This window comes from Nothoprocta perdicaria, unplaced genomic scaffold, assembly GCF_003342845.1.
Source record: "Nothoprocta perdicaria isolate Ctin4 unplaced genomic scaffold, notPer1 scaffold_8, whole genome shotgun sequence".
In the NCBI taxonomy this organism is placed as follows: Eukaryota; Metazoa; Chordata; class Aves; order Tinamiformes; family Tinamidae; genus Nothoprocta; species Nothoprocta perdicaria.
This window is the reverse complement of record NW_020456087.1, coordinates 9,418,799-9,440,764: the sequence shown is the minus strand read 5'-3', so window position 1 is coordinate 9,440,764 and position 21,966 is coordinate 9,418,799. Positions and strand designations below refer to the sequence as shown.

Here is a 21,966-nt window from a genome sequence, read left to right as displayed (position 1 = left end):
AGGACATCAGGACATGGTTCTGAGCAGTGGATTTGAAAGACCACGCAGTGTTAGGATTGAATTTTGGGGAGCCAACAGTGTAGATCCCACTGTCCAGAGAGAGCATTTGGACTTGGGTCACGCAGGGAGAGCGGCTCCGGCGGACTGTGGTGCAGAGAGGCCTGCTCTTTCTGAAACCTGGGGAGTCTCACCGCTTACACCATCGCTGAATTTGGCCCTCTGTCTTCAAAAGTGGCTGATGTTCAACTTTCCCATGACTTTGTCACTGTGCCAGGTGGTGATCTCAGAGCGTGCGCTGAGCCAGAGCCAGGCTCCTCCTGGGGGGAAGGGGAGGGCTGCTCCATTGAGGGAACTGTGAGGATGATACAGGCGAGTCTGAAATGTGCTTACACACACATGCACAAAAGAACTGTTCTAGCTCCAAAGCATTAGTCAAACAGTGACTTGGCTTAGAGAACTCATCCTTCTCCAGGACTTAAGGCTCAAGAGTGAGGAAAGCTGAGGAGCAAAAATAGCAGCAGGGAGAGCCCAACCATTCTAGGAAGGAAGGATCTTCAGGAGCGGATTCCTGTTCCTACTTTGAGCTAGATGCAGACACAAAGTAATTGCAACAATCCTGCAAACTACTTGGCATTTGTTTTTCCTCAGGGAAAGTAAGCAATTTTCCAGGCTAGTTTGAGAGAGGAGGCAGTTAAAACAGCGGGTCCCAAGGGCCAAACATCCTTTCCATCCAAACTGCCACCTGCAGAGCTCCAGAGGGAAGAAGGCCCTCTCCCTAGCTATGAACACACAGCTGTCTGTGCCAGCTGATGTTATGACTTCTCCAGGAAGCACCTTGACCAGGGTACTGTGGCTTGAGCCAATTGCTTTGCACAGACGACTTGTCCTTCCTTGACATCAAACTCTTGAGTGCGCAGCCGTTAGCTGTTGGGTGTCTGCCAGCCTGGATCCTGAATCTGCACAGGATCCGCCTGGCAGGATCGGCAGCACGTACAGAACCTGCAGCTCATTGAGAGCAGCTGAAGGAAGAGGGAAGGAAGTTCCTAAAAGGCCGTGCTCCCTGTGTCACATCATCTACCTGAAAAGGCCACTAGTCTCGTCGGTCAGGCAGCATTGAGGCTGCCTGGGCTCCAGGTTGTTGGTAGGATCTGCATAGTTAGGAATGCTCGTGCCAGGATACATCTGTCCTGCCAGGCACGGGTGTGCAGAGGGTGTCACAGATGCCCTTTCTCCAGGGTTGGCTACATCCACGGAATGGATTCCACTCTAGGAATATAACTTTGGGCATCGTTCAGTACTAGTATCTGGCCATGTCCAGATTCCAGTGTGATTAATGCACCCCAGCCTGGCAGCAGACTAAGTTTCCTGTTAAATCACCCAACCGCCTGTGACCTCTTGCAAGTACTTTGTCCCCGTACATCAGCTGGAGACTTGTCCGTGAAGGGGTGGCCCTTTTCTTGGAGAGGCCTGTGCTCTGCACCTCTGCCAGGAGAAGCAGAGCCACGAACCTCACTGTGTTCAGAATGGGACACACGGCTTGGCCCCATCTCTCCATGACAGATGGCTTGTTCATAGGACATGAAGGAAATGTGAAAGTCCTTCCTGTGAAGGGAACATAGCTCTTGTTATCTCCACTAGGAAAGACATTTCCTGGACTTAGCTGGTAAAATACGTAGGCAGAAGGCAGTGTGGTGAGAATGGGGGAGACACCCCAGAGACAGTCACCTCTTACCAGCATCACTGCTAGGCTGCTTGGCCAAGAATCTTGCAGAGCTGATAAACAATAAATGATTGTGTCTCTCATCGACCCTGTGGTCTGTCTAGCTGTCCCTAAGTGGCACCCAGGTGCCACTGTTAGATACTGGGCTAGATGAACCACCACTCTCACAAGGAAAGTATTTCAAATGTTCTTACAGGGACGTCCTGTGTGGACAGCCAGTCTGCTCCAAGGTGGAAAGGTGGGCTGTTAACAGCACGGATAATAAGGCTAGGGCTACAGAACAGCTTTGGAGTGGGGGTATTAGAAGGTTAGGCCTGAGGTCCTAGCTCTGTGTCAGCTAGGACACAGAGCAGTTATCAGAGTTAGGCTTCAGGAGGAAAATGCTTTTGAGCATTTGCAGAGACCAGAGCTTGGGGGTTTTATTTTTTTTCTCTAGTACTGCTCTTTGGAACGCAAGGTAAAACTGGACGCAGGGTGGAGCCCCCCAGCGAGAGCCCTCGCATGGCCTGGTGCCCTCCTCGAGCTGCCGGCCCTTGGGCTCGGCCTGTGGCCCCTGCAGGGCCTGCTCTCCTGGGGCTGCCCAACATCCAGCTCTTGAACAGCAGCCGGGGTCCTTCCTGGGTGGGAAGGCTGTTCCAGTCAATACTACATTCTAGTTAAATCTCCACGTGAGCTTCTGGTCATTAGTTCAGTCGGTAAAATTGCAGTACCTCAAAACACATCTTGGTAGTCTTACTGAATTGGGGTGCAGCACAAGAGGAAGGCCTCCATCCTCAGGGAGGTGACTCTGGAAGTGCGTTGGTGTTGCTCGGAGCAGAAGTCGGCCTAGGAAGTTAGTCCCTGCTCTTAGGGACGGTCCCTCCTTGGCCATCTTCAGACCCTGCTTTTCTTGGGAGGTGATGGTTCCATGAAGTGAGGAGAGCAAGTTCAGGAATGTAATTTGAAAGTTGCTAGGGCTTCCAGTCTGTTTGTCACAGACTGGATCTGTGGCTGGGAATGGTGATAGGTTGGGGGGGTTGTTTTGTTTTAAGAACAACATAAATATAACATCAGCTGCCATGACAGGCAGCTCTGTGTTCATCTGAACACCAGAGCTTATAGGAGAGGCAGTGTATGACTGTGTATGAAAGTAAACCTGCACGTGGCCACAGAGCAGGAGCTGCTGAGTGCTGTCTGCGGGGAGCCTTAATGATGGGAGAGCCTTGAAGGCTGACAGTGGTCAACAGGACAGGAGGAACAGGCCTGGGAGAACCCTTTCCCCGGGAGCAGAATAGTCCCATGAAGAGACTGGGTTTTGTTTTTGATGTTGTTTTTCAGCACATTGTTCTGTGGACAAAGACAGAATGGACTCTGCTTTGAACCCTCTGTTTTTTACCTGCTCTCCTTTCGGGCATCTGTGGGCTGAGTTGTTCTGCTCAACAGGCAGACTTCCAGGCTGAGACTTGCTGTGCTATTTCCTGTCCGTGTGTCTGATCTCTGCAGGCCTCTCAGCACTATTAATCTGTTCTTGAAATGCACTAAAATGTCCGTAAATTTCTCTTTAAGGTCATGAATGAAAACTGGTCTTAAAATCCAGTTTGTTCTGGACACCCTCAGTATGTCCCCCATACTCCCCAAATCTTCCATACCTTTACAGCCATTTGGCAGACTTTCATTCCAGGAGCCAATGTCAAAATCTGTAAAACTAAGGTTCAAAAGTGGTGAGATCAGGTCCTGTATGGCTTCCCAGCCATAAGCAGACCTCCAGCATAAGCAGAGTCACTCCACTGGGCAGCACTAACTGATGAGATTGCCCCATCCTTCTGGTTAGGATCATCACTTTAGATGTAGAGACTCACGTGCGTGAGCAACATTTGATGAACAGAGAAGACGTAGAGATAAATATACTGTTGTTGTTCTCCACTGAGTCTCTGTACCACTGAAGTAATGGTGGCAGTAGTGAGAAGATTTTGCAAGACATTCCAGTATAGAGTAAATTCAAGCAAGTTCATCCTATGTTGTTATTTTCAGCCAGACAGACATACTTAGAGGCGGCAGGATGAATGGCAGGCCTGAATTGGAAGGCTGTTTGCCAATATGTTTATCCTAGATTCCTCACCTCTGTCCTATGGTTCTCAATCTTTTCCCTTTTCTTTCTTGTAGACGAGTTGGGCATTTGCCCCAAAGGTGTCACCTCCAATGTGTTCCGCTTTAACGTGTCCTCAGCAGAGAAGAATAGCACCAACCTGTTCCGGGCCGAGTTTCGGGTGCTGCGTGTGCCCAACCCAAGCTCCAAGCGCAGTGAGCAGCGCATCGAGCTCTTCCAGGTGAGTGTCCTTCCTGTCCCCTCCAACGCCTCGGCTGAGAACAGCTTCTCTCCCCAAGCTTGTCTCAACTGATGTGTGCAAGGCAACATAACAGAGAGAGAGGAAAAGAGGAAATCATTTTTTTTAACCTCAGGCTTCCTCTAGTGTATGAATTGATTCACTTGCCTTTTCTTCCTCTTACACTTTCCCCACTCACGGTACCCAGCTGCTGTGGGCATCCTGTTGTGGTGCCTCTGCCAGCTCTTTGCTGCAGGAGAAGGTGTTGAAAGAGGAACATCTGGCCAGTTGAAAGAGGAACCTCTGGCCAGTGGAGGAGCACTCACTCCTCTGTCACCTCTGCATGCCTAGGCCCCTTGACACTTTTGCTTCTTTGACTGTCAACATAGCCAGTGCTTATCCAGTAGACAGAGCTCCTTGTCTTACCACAGACTCACTAGGAAAGGAACATTTGCTTTCCTTTCATCAGCAGCTTCTTTTGGGGTGTGATTCATGGACTCACTTAATATGGGTGCTCATCTGAGTTGATTTAAACCTTCAGACTCTCCTGGCAGAATAAGATCTGATTCTGATTTGAAGTTGATCTCAGGCAGGGCTGGACTACCCAGCAAACGCACAGTTCAGCATTGATGTTGCACGTCTCCACAGGTTGGCCTCTGCCCACTTTGCAGTAAGAATGCAGTTAAAATTGCCCTTTCGCTGCTGGTTCTTCAGAGCTACCCAGATACCTCTGGAAAGGTCAGAGCAAATCTCTGCCAGCTGACACAGCCAAGGCCAGCACTCTTAGAGCCCCTCCACAGTGCTCTGGGGCACGTGCTGGGAGCCCTGCAGCAGGTCCTTGCCAGGGCTGCTTGGGGCCCACTGCCTGCAAGAGGGAAGGGATGTCAGACCAACGAGTACGGTCTGCAGACCTGATCAAACAGGTCAGGAAAGCTGCAGAAGCTGAGATACAGTGTACCTGCAAATGCCACCAACAGACTTCCTGGGCAAGGACCTCTGGCAGGACCCTCTCTTGCCCACTGCTGGTGCTATCCTGCAATTCAGACGCACTTCCCACTGGCATATAGAGAAACAAAACTACCCGTTAGATCTGCTGCAGCGTGTACTGCTGTGTGTAAAGATGGGCCCTGAGACAAGGATGAAGTGCTAGGGTGGGCTGCCAAGGACACAGGAGAGGTGCTAAGTAGATCGCTGAGGTTCAGACTGGTTGTCTGGTCAGGGCATACCTGGTGCCTCCCTTGCTGGCATCCATCTCCTGAATTAGCTTGTAACAGGCTGTGGAAGACAAATGAGCCAAGGTCATCCCTTCCTTCAGTGCAGCACGGACTGATTCTCTCCCACTCCTTCCCACCAGATCCTTCGGCCGGATGAGCACATAGCAAAGCAGCGCTACCTCAGCGGCAGGAACGTGCAGACGCGGGGCTCCCCTGAGTGGCTGTCCTTCGATGTCACCGAGACCGTGCGCGAGTGGCTCCTGCACAGAGGTAGGGCTCTGGGCTGCACGGCATGGCACCCCCGGTACTGCGGAGTAACGTACACCCCGGAGCTGCCCCGCAGGAGCAGGGCTTGCACGGAGGGAAACTTCTTCCAGGCTGCGGGCAGGGCTTTATCCACGGAGCTGTGGCAGTGCATGCTCCTTGCTAGCCTCCCAGCTCGGGCCTGGAGTTCCTGGTGTGTGGCTCTGGGAGCTGAGCGAAACTAAGAATTCATCCTCAGGAGGAGGAAGTTGCTCTCACTGAGAAATGCTGCCATTTCTTTCAGTTCTTTGATTCTAAGCCCGGAAAGTACCTCTCCAGTCATCTGATCTGTGACACACACACAAAATGAAGATTGCTCTGATTTAGCTCTCATGTGAAATAGAGTAGATCTTGCGGGAAAAACCAGCAAGGATCCTGACTTCTTTAGCTGTTTGCAGTTTGGCAGGTATAAAGGTGAGGAAATGCTAGGGGCTGACACACCTAGACAGATGGAGGCTTCAGCGCTGCAGAGCACATACCTCTGCCGCCGGCGGGCAGCCCGGCACAGCGTTACGGGGCAGCTTCCAGCACGAACACTGATCCCATTCACAGCTGCAGCGTAGGCACCGTGACTCACAGCTGCACTGGCCTCCCAGATGCAAGTTAGGTGCCACTGAAAACTGGAATGTCGGCATTGGCAAGCAGCCGCTCTCTGGAAGGATGAGCTGTGCCTCTGTAGACTTCTCCTTTTCCAAAGCAATCTAGGTTTTGTCCTGGTGGCTGGAGTTCAGTGCTGGAATGGCCTGCGCTGGGCAGGCACGCTAGCAGACAGACATCACAGAGCATACAGTGCTTAGGAAAGAAGGTGCCAGGCACCTTGTCAAGGCCCCAGGGAGCCAGATGTCTTAATTCATGACACATCATAACACAGAAAAGGAACTTTCATAAGAGTCTTGTGTTTCCTGAGTCAGGCCCACACAGCATGACTGGTCCAGGAAGTTGTTATGAAAATAGACGTGCCTCTGGAAAGTCCGTTGCTTAGACCACTAGGAGTTCAACAAAACAGGAGGTTGCAGCTGCTGAGGAAAGTGCTTCCAGTGAAATATTTATCCATATCCAACTTGCTCCTTTTCAGATCTCTGCTTCAGACGCTAAGCAGAAGCCAGATAGTAGGCAGGTACTGAGGATGGCAATGCTGACTTAACACAGACCGTGTAGGACAGCTTTTCAAAATAAGTGTTTTCCACTGTTTTCCTTGAATCTCACAAATGCTTTTGGATGCTGAGTATCCCTGAAAAACATTAATCAAGAGCACCCTTCTCACCTGAGGAAGAAGCTCCCTTTTCTGTTCCTCATTCTGGTTCTCATTCTCCTTTCCAAGTCACCTTTGTTCCCTAGCTCTCGTGGCCTCTCTGGCTTTATGATCAACCCACAGGCTGGGCGTTACGGCAGCTACCACTGCAGGAACAGCCCTGGCCGAGGAAGTTTGTTGTTTCTCACAGAGGCCTCTCTTTCTTTGCAGAGTCCAACCTTGGCCTGGAAATCAGTATACACTGTCCTTGCCATACTTTTCAGCCCAATGGAGACATCGTGGAGAATTTACATGAGGTGTTGGAGATCAAATTCAAAGGTGATAAAGAACTGGGTTCGGGGAGGTGCTTGGTGAGCAGAGAGCTGAGGGTGTCTAAAGAAAAACAGTTTCGCTTTGTGCATTTGAGTGTTCTACCTTGCATAACATTTATGCTATAGCATACGTAAAGCTTACGTATCTGGCTTTGCATATTGGTCGTATGGTTGTGTCTATTTTTGTATAATTTAGAAATGACAGGAAGGAAGTGCAGGCTGGGTAGGTTTGCATGTGTGTCTGCAGAAAGGAGTAATTTTGTACTTTAACGTCTCTCTGGGAAGTTCAGCTTGATGCCTTCTCAGATTTCCAGGGTCTCTGCTTTCCAGTTAGGGCGACTGGAACACAAGGAAGTCAGGCATCCTGTGTGAGGTGGCCCAGAGAGTCAGTGGCTTGGCTGGCCTAAGAATTAGGAACCTCCTGGCTTGCAGCCCTGGGCTGCAGCCACTGGCCCCCACAGGCTCAATTTCTGAGGCTATTTTGCAGAGTGCCAATGATCTGACATCTTCTTTAAGCCATTCATCTTCCTGCCTGTCCTGGGACTGAAGCCAGGAGTGAGTGGGATGGATTAATGGCCCCACCAGCAGTTTGCAAATGGTAAAACAGGTGGCCCAGAAGCCTCTGTTTCAGCCATGCAGCAGTCAAATTCATCAGGAGTAAAAAGGGTCCCTTGTGAAAGAAGAAGTCCCAAAACAAGTGGCTTGGTGATGACGGTTCAAGAGGAGGCATGCGAGTGTTAAATGCACTAAGGAGTCTCCTTGCATCCTCTCTTCTACATTAGCATCTTCTTTATGGACTTGTTTGTCTCTGAAGGCATTGACAGCGAGGATGACTATGGCCGTGGGGACTTGGGGCGCCTGAAGAAGCAGAAAGACCTGCATAATCCCCACCTCATTTTGATGATGTTACCCCCGCATCGGCTGGAGGGTCCATCGTTGGGAGGCCAGAGGAAGAAACGAGCCCTGGATACCAACTACTGCTTCCGGTAAGCCAGAATCCTGCCTGCTGCCACTGTCTTGGTCCATGTCTCAGGTGGGTAGATCCTGGGGATCCATCTCGTGGGTGGTCAAACCTGGCAAGACTCCAGATCACAGAGAAAGTCAGAGCCTCCAAGGGAGTTGTGGCTCACTGTGGTTTCCCAAGGGCAACCCAAAAAGCAGAGCCAAGCAAGCTGTTGCTCATGGCATCCAAGGAGACGCTGGCCAGGTCAACAGAGTCACTCTGTTTTCCTGGGTGAGTCACTGGCGAGAAGAAGGCTCCTGAGCAGCTTCCAGAGCACAAAACAGGCAGGGCCCTTTCGCCAGCCCCAAGTGGAGGAGGAGGATGTGGGCCCTGCAGCGCCCGGTCGCTGCCCTGGGTCACCCACCTGCCCGTGGTCCCCTCACAGTGCTGGTGGCAGGGCTGCCTAGTGGTGAGAGCCACACGGTGTCCCACTGCACACCTGCCCCACGCGCATGGTGGCCCTGGTCCTCCTTCACATCCACTCAAAACAAAGCACAGGCTCACGGAGGGCACTGGTGATACCAATCCTTCTGCTCAGGAAGCTGTGTCGTATAATAAATATATGTATACATATACTCACGTGTAACGACCCTCTTCAGATTAACTTTGTGTCCATGCTGTGTTCCAGGAACCTGGAGGAGAACTGCTGTGTGCGTCCTCTTTACATCGACTTCCGACAGGATCTGGGCTGGAAATGGGTCCACGAGCCGAAGGGCTACTTTGCTAACTTTTGCTCGGGCCCTTGCCCGTACCTCCGCAGCGCAGACACGACTCACAGCACGGTACACGCAGCACGTTATCAGCTTGTGGTTGTGGCTTCCTCTTCGTCTCTAAGTGCAGTGTCATCCGGTTACTTCAGTTCAGCAACAGCAATCCAGATCAGTCTTTTTACACACATGCACAAAAAATCTTTAAAGGAAAATTCAGGGAACTGTGTGTGAGGGTCAACTAGGCAGGACGTTCTTCCTTTTGAGTCAATATTCCTTTTGAGTCAGTATTGCATCCATGCTTCAGCCAGATGTTGAGGAGAAGGAGGATGTCTCTTGAATGACATGTAAAAGCAGTAGGTCTGATGATTCTGGGCTACGTATTTAGTAGTGGTTGAGGTGTTAACAATTGTTCACATGAAGAGTGAACTCTGTTAATTACATTCTAAATTTCCTGCAGTTTTCACTAGGCAGAAGATGTTTCAGCAGTCTGTATCAGGTTGTCGTGTAAAACTTGTGCCATGGCCCTCAGCTGCTGTTCTAGCACAGGGACAGCTGGGGCCCAGAACTGGAGGAGAACATGCGTGCATGTCCACAAGTGAACATGGCCATGCAGTAAGCTCTCCTTTCTCTATAGGCATCCTTTCCAGCCTGAAAGGATAAATCCAACCTGATCTGTGGTGGTGGGGAGCTCACTGTGCAGGGAGATTCATGAGTAAAACTGAAAGCAAATGTTTCTAGGTAACTCAAGCCTGGTTAGGCTTGAGTTTGCCATCATCTTTGAAGAACAGCATGTGACACAGGCTAGTGTCCAGAACAAAGGAGAAAAAAAAAAGAGCAATACAAATGAATGGACATGGGCAATAGACCCACCAAGGGCAGAAGAAAGACTAAAGGGCAGGCCATCATTAAAGCAAGAAAAGCCAGAAGAAAATGTTGTGCTTCTGTCAACAAAATAAAAGGCAACAAGCTAGACAGTGCAACTGCCAACTAGCAACTTAGCTTAGGCTTTACTGACAAAGTTAGTGGGAAAAGTAAGTTAAAAAAAAATGGAAGAGACCTTTAAAGATCTTCTAGTCCAACTGTCTTGCTTAAACAGGCTCACCTAGAGTGCATTGCCCAGGAACCTAGGCAGATGATTTTTGAAGGATGGAGACTCCATAACCTCTCTGGGCAACCTGTTCCATTGCTCAGGATGCCCAAGATAAAAAAGTTTTTCCTCATGTTCAGACAGAACTTTCTCTGTTTTAATTTATGCCTGTTTTTTTCCTCATCACTGGCCACCGTTGAAAAGAGGTCCTCTCTATCCCCACTTTCAGGGTCTTATACGCATTGATAAGAGTCCACTTCAGTCTTCCTTTCCTCAAGCTAAGCAGTCCCAGCTCTCAGCCTTCTCTTTATATCAGAGATTATCCAGTCCCTCAATCATCTTACCAGTCAAGTGGCAAGGTTAGCAGAACAACCCGAGCAGTCCATAGAACCTACAGCTGCTGATCACCACCACCTGGGAAGAAGGTGGTGAAAAGTAGCCTTCTCACCATGCCCTGCAACTGCTCTGCCTCTGTGGAGAACAGAGGCCTTAGAGCATAAAGTACCTCACATGCTGCAGCTGGAGCCTTCGCTCAGTATCCCAAATTGCTTCCACCAGGAAGACTGCAAGTACATGGCTGTGGGTGATAAAACAGGATGTTTCCTTAGCACCCCTTGTCCCCAAAGACTGCAGAGCAGTTAACAGACAATGTGCCAGACCATCTCATTTAAACCAGATGGGCGCTAATGAGACCACAGTAGTGCAGGTGAGATCATATTTTGGCCTCACATCTCCAGAAATTGCTTCCCCCTGAAAAGCAGCCACCTCTGGCAAGAAACATGCAACTGTTCTCGGGTCGTCACATGGCCCAAGTCATGGATCATCTGTGGGCTGGGCCAGCAGGGAGGAGGAATCCAGTGGGGTCCCATGGGACACTCTCCTGGCTCCGGCATTGTACTGTAAGGACTTGGAGGATGGAGTGGAGAAAGACAGAGTCAGAAACTTCAAAGCTGGGAGGGAACTGTAGATACTCAGGCCGACATCCAATACTATCTAGAGATGTTGGTTGAAATAATCAGTGATGATTCCCCCCCTTCCTTTTTTGGGAGAGGAGGGGGGTTAATTGAACAGAAAACAACATGGCCCCAAGCTGGTTACCTGCAGTTTTGTTAAAAGGAAAAATTGTGACATACCTAGTCAAAGATGAAGAGTCAGCTGCTTGCACTCCTATTGCAGACATCAGCCACAAGACAAGGCTGCTTCAATTAAAAAAGAGAGAAATTGGCACCGGGCCTGGGCAGATGAAACCCCCTAAGAGCAGGCCATGCTTGGGAAGCTACAGAGGGAACATCCCCTAACAAGCATTAGTCCAGACACCTAGAGATCCATTGGCATTGCAGTCCTGTGCTGTGCCAACCCACTTGAACAGATGGGTGACTTTATCACATTTCTGTGTCCCCAGGTGCTGGGCTTGTACAACACGCTGAACCCGGAGGCGTCCGCCTCACCCTGCTGTGTCCCCCAGGACCTGGAGCCGCTCACTATCCTGTACTATGTTGGGAGGACCCCCAAAGTGGAGCAGCTCTCCAACATGGTGGTGAAATCCTGCAAGTGCAGTTGAAAGGCACGCTGGGCCACCCAAAGCCAAGAGAGAAAGCGTCAGCGTCCACTCTCCTGCTCCCAGGCTCACGTAAAAGGAACTAGCGGGGCAGAGACTGCGCATGCTGAGGCCCGAGCACCAAACTCTGTGGCTCATGGTCTAACAGCCTTGGGGATCTCTTCTGGAACGTTTCTTGGTCTTGTTGGCGTGTCACCTTCCCTCTGGGGGTTGCTTTGGTGGCACAAAGGCCACGCTCTCCAAAACGGACGGACAGTTGATGTGGAAGAGAGTGGAGGAACTGCTGTGTGTTTGAATGTGGAGGTAGCTGAACTGGGAAAGTGGGAGAATGGAAAAGGGCAGTTGAAGGGGAGCAAGGAAACCAGGCACTGTTTCCTACTCTAGCTTTAGCTATTTGGGTCCTCAGCCCTCCCCCCAGGCCTGAAGAATTAAGGTTTTCCCTTCAGGAGAAAATCCTGAATTTTAGAAAAAGAAAATGCACCAAGAAGCGGAGCTGCTCAGAGACGTACTCAAGACTTTAGTTCCTCAGATCCAGCAGTCCTGCAACTAAAACAGCGTTTCTGCCAAACCTGCTAGTCTCTTTGGCAGATCTTGGCTACCATTTTCTAAACAGAAAATGCAAGGTTGTCAGCCAGCCTGGAAAGGGTGGGCAAATCTGAGGAAAAATGGTGTTGAAGCCATTTGCAGAAGGACCAATGTCTCCTTCATTCAGCTCTTTTCCCTTCATGGAGTTTCTGAGAGATGGTTTCTGGGTCAGGGCAGGAGCAATACCTGTGGGTACCTGAATTTTGGGCCCGTTCATTCTGATGATAGACCCTGAGGACCCTTTGTTGTGGTTTGTGAGGTGCTTTGGGGAGTTCTGCACCTATTCTGCACAATGACCTGAGCATGGCCCAGGCCGCACCTGACAAGACTTCAAAAATATTAATCTCAAAAACATTGTAAAAAAAATAAATATTTGGGGGGGAAATGCTCTTTTTTTTTCAGAAGGAAGTTGTTTGTTGAAGGGTTGGATGGTTTGCCATTTTTCAAGTACTTCTGCTGCAACATCTTTGGATCACTCTGAATCGTCTCCCCTTTCCAAAATAACTCTTCAAAGGAACAGACAGAATTTAGGTCAGCCAGAGAGTCACAGAATGGAAATTCCTTGGTACCCTCCTTGGCCCAGAGAGCATCTGCCTCGTTCTTCCCCAGGCCCTCAGACACGCACCACCTCTGGCATCTGCTTTCTGATAGATTCACGTAAACCTCTCCTCAATCAGAAATCACTTCTCACAATAGGGTTTAAATAAGGTTATTTAAACCAGGGCAGTGCCTTTGCCACAGCTTAGTAATGTCCATTGGAATGACCTATATGGCTACCAGTACAGACTCACACACACACATGTATGTGTGTAACCCCTACATTTACCATGCAGATTGCAGATGCTCCTAAAAAGCTCATGGACGTGATCCTGGGAAGTAATCAATATGGGAGGGGAAAAAAAAAGTTGTTTTTTTTTCTTCAACTGTAGGTATTCCCAAAGGTAAAATCTCTGGTGCTTGGAGGCCACGTGGAACTCAGAGGCTACATTCCTCACTCCTTCGACTCCCCAAACCACAAATACTTAAAGTCATGTTCTAAAGCCCACAGAGTTTCCTCCCTGTCCCCTCCCCATTCCTGGTCCCCAACAACCGAGTGTGTAAAATGATACTCAGCTCCTTACTTGGTTGTGGCCAGGGCTCTCCATGGGTGTCTCAAGATGCAGCTCTTCCTCCATCAGGCTTGGGTTCCTCTTTTCTTCACAGAGGTGACTGCTTCCACGTAACTTACCATGACATTGCCCCAAATGTAATCTCAAGCCTTTTAATGAACTATAAGTGTCCCCCCTGGCTCCCCACTGTCCCGCTGGCTGGGGCTTAGCCAGGCTAGGTCAGTGGAGGCAGCCTGCCACCCCGTGTGACACTTTGGCTGGGGCACGCGCTCTGAGGAGCAGTTCCTCCCCACTGCTTGGCCTTACCCCTTTCCCCTCCGTGGGGCTTCCTGACCTGGCACCAGTGTTTGGATGAAACGTGCAGCTCGGCTCAGTGCTGCAGCACTAGCAGCTCCTCGCGCTGCTGGTCCCGCTGCCTGTCCCGAGCAGGGGCTGCGTGAACACTCATGGACTAGAAATTCTTGGTTTTGAGGCGGTGTGGGGGGAAATCCAGATGCCAGCTGGCAGAGGAATCCTTTCTAATCTCCTTTTAGCAGCAGCCACTGGGGAGGTTTTGGTTTACAAGCTGGAGTCTGGTCTTTGGTCATTGTTCCTCATGAGCCCCGTGCTGGCTCTGTTGCCCACCAATTGAAAGGCTTCCTCGCTATTATGGGGGGGAAAAAAAAGAAAAGAAAAAGAAAAAATAAAACACAAGAAGCAAGGAGGGGGAGCGGCAAAGGGCTGAGCTTGAGCACTAGCTTCATAATCATACGTGGCACTTGGAGCACGTCAGAGCCGCTCGCAGATTAACCCTGGCCAGCCCCTCAGATGGGTCGCTTCGCTACCCTTGTTCACTGCCCTTCCTACGTGGCAGGGAGAGGTGGCAGGGCAACTAAGCCGGGTGTCCTAAGGGTGCTCAGGGAGCAGACAACCTGAGAGTGGAGCAATCAGGGGAGCTGATTCCTAGGGGATATTATCAGTAAGAACGACACAGGTAACCTCGTGGCTACAATAAGCCTTGAAGCTGAACAGACTTCAGTTCAGTTCTCTCTCTCCAGACCTCAGTTTCCCTACCACATTTGAGAACTAGATTCACAGGACAGGACCTGCATGCGTTTTCTTAATGCTAAAACTGCTTTTCCAGGTCTGCTTAGCTGTAATTCAGCCACGGGACAAAGTGCCTCTATGGGGTTAATCACAGCCTGAACGCACTCCTGAGCGCAGGCTTTCCAGCACGTTGCAGGACACTGGGGCTGGGGGAAGGACCAGAAGCAGAGCAGTCTCTATATGCTGTGTTACTAGGTAGCAAATTGAGGAAGACAATGGGAAAGAAAAAGTGGGATCTTCTCTGCCAACACTGAATACAATTCCAGCAGTTCCTTTTTCTTGTTCCCAGGAACAAACAAAAGTGGGAGTAAACAATCCCAGCACACTTTCTTTCCCTTTAACAGAGATATATGGTTAGAAAGAGAGAGAAAAACCCAACGTTCTGCCCTTCCTTCGGGAAGATCCCAAGCGCGACTATCTGTATAGCCTCTCTTTCTCTCTGGCATGCTCCATTAGTGCACACTAAAGGCCTAGATCTGCGCTCGAGCACCTTGTTTTTCAGGCCGTTGCTGCACTGCACAGCTCTGCAGGGAGCCTCGTTTCAGCAGCTACAGGAACGTGGGCTGATACCTCAGCACAAAGCAGCAGCACAGCCCCGTTACTGGGGTAGGAATTAAGACAGGCTGCTTCGTGCTTCATGCTTTCCATAGTCAACAGACATACAATAACAAGCTGAACCCCATCCAACAGTAATAAAAAATATGAAAGTCAAACGCACCTCTCCAGCCCTCTGGCTGCATCATACTCTCTTCTGCTCTGGCTTATAAGGTCTCATGTTACCAATTTCTCTCAGTTCCCCAATTTCCATTCTCTCAGCTCACAGATCCTTTCCTACTATGAAGGTTTTCTAGTCTATGACTAAAGGTGTTCTTATCAAGACAGACTACAGAGGTGTCCAGGTTCAGCTCACTTTGCAAACAACATCACTGAGGCCATCCCATAGCAGAAGAGCATCCAGTGTCAAAAACATCTCATAAAGTAGATGCCTTCAAGATGGTTCAGTTCAATGAATGCAAGATTCAGTGTCACGAGGTGAACAGCACACAGCTTTAAGACCATCTCCATTAGACATAAAAGGTCCTAAAGCACTTCTGGTGTCACTTTAGTGAGCTCCTTTCCCCCTAAAGCCCTCTCCTTAGCAAGTTAAACATCAAATCTGAAACAATAGTCTGGCTTCCCCTAACATACAATTGGAAGGCAACAAGATCAATCAAGAAAATGCAGTTATCAAAGAATGTGGAGCCAACAATGAGATATCCACACCCTTGCAGAACAACAGTGAGATATCCACACCCTTGCAGGACAACAGTGATCTGCAGCTGTGCAGAATAATAGCTGCCTGTATGGACTATCCATAACCTACATTAATTGTGGTTTAGAATGACAGCAGCAATTTGGATAGACTGTAAAGGAAAACAGGCCTTCTAATGCTTTTGAAATAACATCTATTCTTTTTTTCTTACATTCAGAATCACTAGACTAGTTTGGTCAAAAAATGCATGAAATTAATTGCTAACATGCACACTATTATGTTAATAATAAGAACACCTGGGCTTTTAGGTCCCTGCTTTACAAATATTTTCTTTCCTATCCACCCTATTTTCCCAGGGAGGGCAAATGGCTTCAAGCTCTGGTTCATTTTTTGATACAGCTCTGGAAGAAACTAAGCTTAGACTTCTTTGTCCTCTCTTGATGAAAGGCTCCAGGTGCCCTGTACAAATGCAAAATCCTTTATCATGCAACAAGTTGGCACAGAAGACATGAGACAGTTTTTGCTCAATGGGAGAACTGTGGGTCTTAGAAATGAACCTACATATAGCATCAAGGAGAGAAATGACAAATTAAAATTACCCCTTAATGGTTGTCATTCTCTTACTTGTCAAAATAACAGTATTATTTTTTGAATGCCACTTATGCCTGTATTTTTCAGGAAAAAAAATACTGTATTTTGGATGTCACAGTGTGTTTTCAGGAAAGACCAATTTCAAAGATGATAGACCTCAGTTACTTTTCTGCTTTTAGAAAATTCTTATCTAGGGCTAAGTTGCCTAAGGAAGATGGTATAGACGGTCTGAGAGCATTCAATAAAGCAACTGGGCCTTTTTTGGTCCTGGGCTATGATTTCACGGAAAAAAAAAATGGAAAATACCCTTAGGAATACAGATCTTTATATCTTGTAGAAAAGAGGCTCTTTACAGCTGTGGTTTGTGGTTTAAAGAAAAAAAAAGAAATAAAGAGAGAAAAAAAAGAATTCTTATTTTCCCACATCCTGCAGACTTCTTGAACAGCTTTCAGGCAGAAGCTCTGTCCCCTGCGGTATATGCTGGCACTGCTGAGCTACATTGAGGAATACCCGTGCTTCAAGCAGTACCTTCTGGAGACAGAGATGAACTTCTGCCCCTTTCAGGGGTCTTTATGCAGGACAATATTCTTCATCTCTCATTCTACTTAGCTGGCCAGGCAAGATGATACCTCATTGCTGTCCGCAAAGACTGATGCAAGAAGGAGTTACGTGTGAGGCCTATGCATGCTGCAGAAAGTGAAGATGAATTATATCCTTTTCTGATTTATCAATGCACAGTCATTTCTCCCTAGCTGTGCATAGATATTCCTTAACTACCAAAATACCAAAAATAGCATGAGGCATTACATGAATATATTGGGATCAGGACATGTACATCGTTTCATGAAAAAAGCCAGATGGGTCTCATCAAAACAAGAGATTTCCTGATATTCTGAAAGGAGGACTTTTTTTTCCATTTGGGAAAGCACACAAAGCAAAGACACACTGTGCAGCCAGGGGCAAATATTACAGGACTTGTGCTATCCATATAGTGTAATGACTAGGGAATGTCTTGGTGACCATATTCTAGGCCTTTTTTGAGACAAGCATCTGTGGTCATTCAAAGTACTGGAACCTTCTTGCAGGTGGACTGGACCATCAGGAAAGCTCCACAATTCCCAAAGATTTATTAGAAAGAAAATCTGCTTGTGAGGGAAAGCATTAGCAGACATTCTGACTCACCAGTGTCTTTGGAAGAGCATCACAGCAAGCTGCCTTACGTGACGCAATCTGACATCCTCCCCATCAAAGGACACTTGCTCCAGAAATTTCTGACTATACTGGAGGATCTGAAGATCTCGCTCGGTACTGCTATGCACAGTGCTGTGTTATGCTACTCTGAAGAGATGGAAACAATTTAACAGAGCAAACATCAAAGAACAAAACCAGTAAGGGAGATGCAATAATATCTCAGGGAAACATGGCTTTGTAGCACTTAGAGTGTGTTGACAACACATATTAAGTTCTCCTTTATTTTTACCTCCCCTCAGCCAAACCATTTTGGTTACAGTCAGAATACCTAGGGAAACTTGCAGATCCACAATTTGGCAGGAAAAGCCACCAGTCTTAACTTTTAGATATTTTTCATAATGAACTTTCAATAGTCATACAGAAACACAAGTTTTGTAAATCTGCAGATATGAAAAAAACGGCTGACACCACAGATAAAACAAACCCAACACTGAATTTCTGCAATAAAAAACACTTGGGGGAAAACAATTTCAAGCGGGAAGACAGAGACCAAATTTGAACTGGGAAAACATCATGTAACTGGAAACACAAATAATGTAATTAGCAGCACTAATGTGATGGCTACAGCTTCATCTGCTTTCCCAGTGTATTCACAGCAGCCCGTCTAGACACTTGTAAGAATGACACATCCCAGATGTCAGACATATCCGTTACAGCACAGAAGATCACATAACTATGGGAAAAGCAGTTTAATATTAATGAGGTGAATTCTATATATTAGCTACTGGAAACTGGGGAGGGGAAGTCCTGAATGATTTTCCCCTTCAATCTGAGCAAAAAGATTGTCCTTTCTACACCAGAATGAGGCGGTGATAACACTCAACGCTTTGCATTTGGTAGCAAATGCATTTTCTCAAGATCCCTTCATGACTTTTGCTGAAGACATGAGGATTAGATCAATAATACCAACTTTGTTTTGAGGTGATTTTATAACTTTTGAACATATCTATATTGCAAACTGCCTCCACTTTGCCTGTGGAAAGGAGAATACTCTTTACCACTAATTTAAGTATAGCAAAATGAGGGTTATTAAAACACTCATGCAGGAACATCGGATTAAACAAACCTTCTAGAGCCATCTTAGCATTCAGGGCGAGCCTGTAGCATAGCCTGGAAAGCCAGCACGCCAGCAGCCAAATACAATTCTGACATTTACTCAGAGATTAAGATGTTTTTTATTTTGAGCCCAAACAAATGGGCAGGTGACAGGGATGCCGTCATCCCTCAATTAATACTTTTTATTTGTAAGGCTAATTCAGTTATTTGTCAGATAAAGAAGCCTTCCCTTTTCAAAGAACATGAGATTTTTCAGGCTCATTGTGTGCACCATAGGCGTGGACTTTAAGAGGCTCAGTTAAGTATATTTTTCCCCTAGGGGATGACTATGATTCACTGAATACCACTGGCAAAAAAATCACACCAGGGTCTCCACAGTCATCAGTGATTCTCTCCTTCAAATTGGAAACAGCAGTGAAAGCTCTTTTTCAATGAGAGACAGTAAAATCCTTTTTTGGTAAGATAACAGACAGAGCAGACTCCTCAGGCAGCCTTGGTGCCCTGTTTGTCACCTTTAGTTCAGTGGAGTTTCTCCTCTATGTTAAAATGACACAGAGGCTGTTGCAAAAAGTCAGAACCCAACAATTTTGGAGAAGATGAGCTCGCAATTCCTAACAACTCATCTCTAGGCATTAGGGAAACCTGATCACATTCTTTGGGAAGGGATGGTAGGGTGCTAATGTGGGAAGAAAGCATCTAGCATGTTCTATAGTACTTTGAGATATACGGTGGGTGAGCACATTCACCCTCAGTGTGTTCTGTGCTCCAACACACGGTGACACTTCCCCAGAGTACTCACCTGGCAATCTCAGAAGTGTTAGAAATGTCCTCTTCCATTTCTGGATTTAAAATTGACTACTCCATAATAGTTGGGGTTTTTTTTCATGATTTTGTCTACTTGAGTTTCAAAACTAGAGACATTCTGCATCTACTATATCTTGTGAAACAGGACTCTCCAGGTCAGTCACTTATGCTGAAAGAAGTCACCCCTTTTTTCTTACTCTGAATCTGATACGTGCTCACTTCATCTCATGCTCCAAAATAGCGAACAACTCTTTTCACCTTATCCCTTATATTCTTCCTCACCCATCTCTTGCCCAATTTAACAGTTTCTGCATTCAATTATGAATGTTGATTTTTCTGCTCTTGGTATAGCCAGTCTCAAGAACTATCTGACAGACCTGATTCTGCAGAGATAAAATAAGACTGTCTTGATGCTTAGCATAAGCAAAGACAACTCTATAACCATGAGATTCCAGAAAGAAGGTAAGGAGGTCAGTCTCAGCTTTAAGTAAAACTCAGAAACTGCTTTTGGGACAAACTCATGACAGGAAGGATCTACAGGAAAAAGCTATCCAGAAACAAAGCATTTTAGATACATCAAATAACCTGTCAAAGGTTCACGCACAGGGCCCAGGATGCTCATGAGCATCAAAGAAAATGTAGGACTGACTCAGGAAAAAAAATCCTTGGCAGCTTAGTCTTAATGAAAGTGACAGGCTTAAAGGAACACAGACTGAGAACCTGGTCTTGCTCTGTAAGCTCATCTGTAAACTGATGATCCCCATCACAAAGAGAAATAATCCAGTATCATCAGCAATTCAAGTCTATGCACAAGGAGTCCATCCTTATTCTGTTGTGAGAGACACAGCACAGACTCTACTAAAAGCAAAGATCCTGATATCATAACCTCCTGCAATTCTGTGTAACCAGAAATAGAGATGTGTACAGCAGCCTCCAAGGCCTCAGTATGAGTCATATCCAACAGACTACGCTTGTCCAAGAGAATATCTAGTCTTGAGGACAAGAAATTCTATGATGTCCCATTGGCGTCCAAGACTAAGCAGTCTGTCTAAAACTTAGTAATTGATGTGGTAAGTAAAAGTCAACTGCTTCCAGGGGGAAAACAATCTCATACTCCTCCCTTCTTTTGTATGTTGTGGTGTGCTCATCAACTGAGCACAGTAGTACCTTGGAATATGATACAAAACATTCGTACAAGTTTTCCTGTACACTAACCTTCAGGACTCTGGTGTGCACCCTATTCCTTTCAAGGCCAACAATTCTGATTCTCGGTCCACTTGAACACTCTCTGCAACATAGAAGTGATCCAAACATGGAGCAGTAGAGAACTCCTTGGTTATATTGTGCAGTCTTCCCACTAAAGTAGATACTGAAAGATTGCTAAAGGTTTTGCACCAGCAATTTCTTTAGACATGGCAAACAAAGGCACTTTTGATGAAACTCATTGACAAGTACTCAGAAGTAAATGTCACAAACACAAAGAGAAAAGCTAATCTCCACTTGATGAGCAGGTATATAATTGTTTTACCCCATACACAACTATTACAAGTCCAAAATGGTTTACCCTTCTCCTTTCATCGCTGGTACTGCAGAAAGCCTTCTCTGAGATGTGAGGGAAGTGGTTCTATGTCTCCCTATTGAATCACTTTTCTGAAGTGAAATCTCTGACAGACAATATTAAAAAGGGAGAGATATGGAAGTAGCAGAGCATCAAATAGTCAAAATAGGCATGTCATCTTCAGCTTGTGGCATCTGGTATGCACAAAGACACATATGGATTCTAGGCTGAGAAGTGGAAGGAGACATTAAAATGAGGAGACCAAGCTTGCTGGTTTTGGTCCTTATTCTTACTGCAGGAGCTTCCAAGATAACAGCAGTTGTGCTGAGAGCTTGGAGCGGTAGATACACCAGACAATGGAATATCTGCCATTTATTTTGATGAGTGCCCTAGCATACCCAAGGCTGAAAAGAGCTCAAGGGTGGTGTACTTGGCCTGATGTAAACGACCAGTCTCAACTTTTTTTTTTTTTTTTTTTTTTTTTTTAACTTATTGGGAGTAGAAGAAATATTTTACAGGGGGCAGAAGACGTCAGACTTGGTTGTCCCTGAAGCTGAAAAATGCATCTCTTCAAAAGAAGGGCCTCAAGCTGTAATGTGTACTACTCTGATCATTTCCAAATCTTACAGGCAAGATATTTACTCTACTGCTACTTGGTCAAAGTTACAGATGTGGTGCTGGATGTATCTAACACACAATCGAAGAAGTTGAGGAGACATGCTGGATATAACTGAGAACACCACCTTATTCCAGAATTAGTGGGCAAGAGACTGGCAAAGGTAACAAAACAATTAATCTACATCCATATTCAGCCAACAGAAGTTGGTAATTTGCCAAAGATGAAAAAAAAAGAAAAAAAACAGTTATTGCAAACAATCCTCTGAAGACCATCATCTTTCCTGAGCTAACTGTGCACTTAGATCTCTATCCTCCAAAATCCTAAGTTTTCAGAGGCTGTTGTGACAACCTGAATGAAGTAACTACAGACTGAACAAAACGAGCTCTACAAAGATGTACATAATATCACGATGAGGCTGCATCTAGTGACAGTATAGGCTGTATACATAGCACAGAGCTCAGAAGAATTCAGAGGCAGTGCCCAAAGGAGTCAGAAGACATGAGATCTACCTGTCAGTCCTGAAGATGGTGACAACAGGTGTTATTTTGTGGACCACAGATTAGTCATTTCAAAGAGAAGTCACTGCTATACAGA

The 21,966-nt window shown here is 46.9% G+C and overlaps 1 protein-coding gene across 1 annotated transcript; it reads left to right on the top strand.

Moving 5' to 3' along the window:
• The first annotated feature begins 1,870 nt into the window (after window positions 1–1,870).
• TGFB3 (transforming growth factor beta 3) lies at window positions 1,871–12,304 on the top strand. Its single transcript, XM_026051868.1, has 7 exons — window positions 1,871–1,958; window positions 3,863–4,026; window positions 5,378–5,507; window positions 7,003–7,110; window positions 7,918–8,089; window positions 8,735–8,888; window positions 11,306–12,304. The coding sequence occupies exons 1-7, from the start codon at window positions 1,871–1,873 to the stop codon at window positions 11,462–11,464; spliced, it is 975 nt and encodes a 324-aa protein (XP_025907653.1). The 3' UTR covers window positions 11,465–12,304.
• The last annotated feature ends 9,662 nt before the right edge of the window (window positions 12,305–21,966 follow it).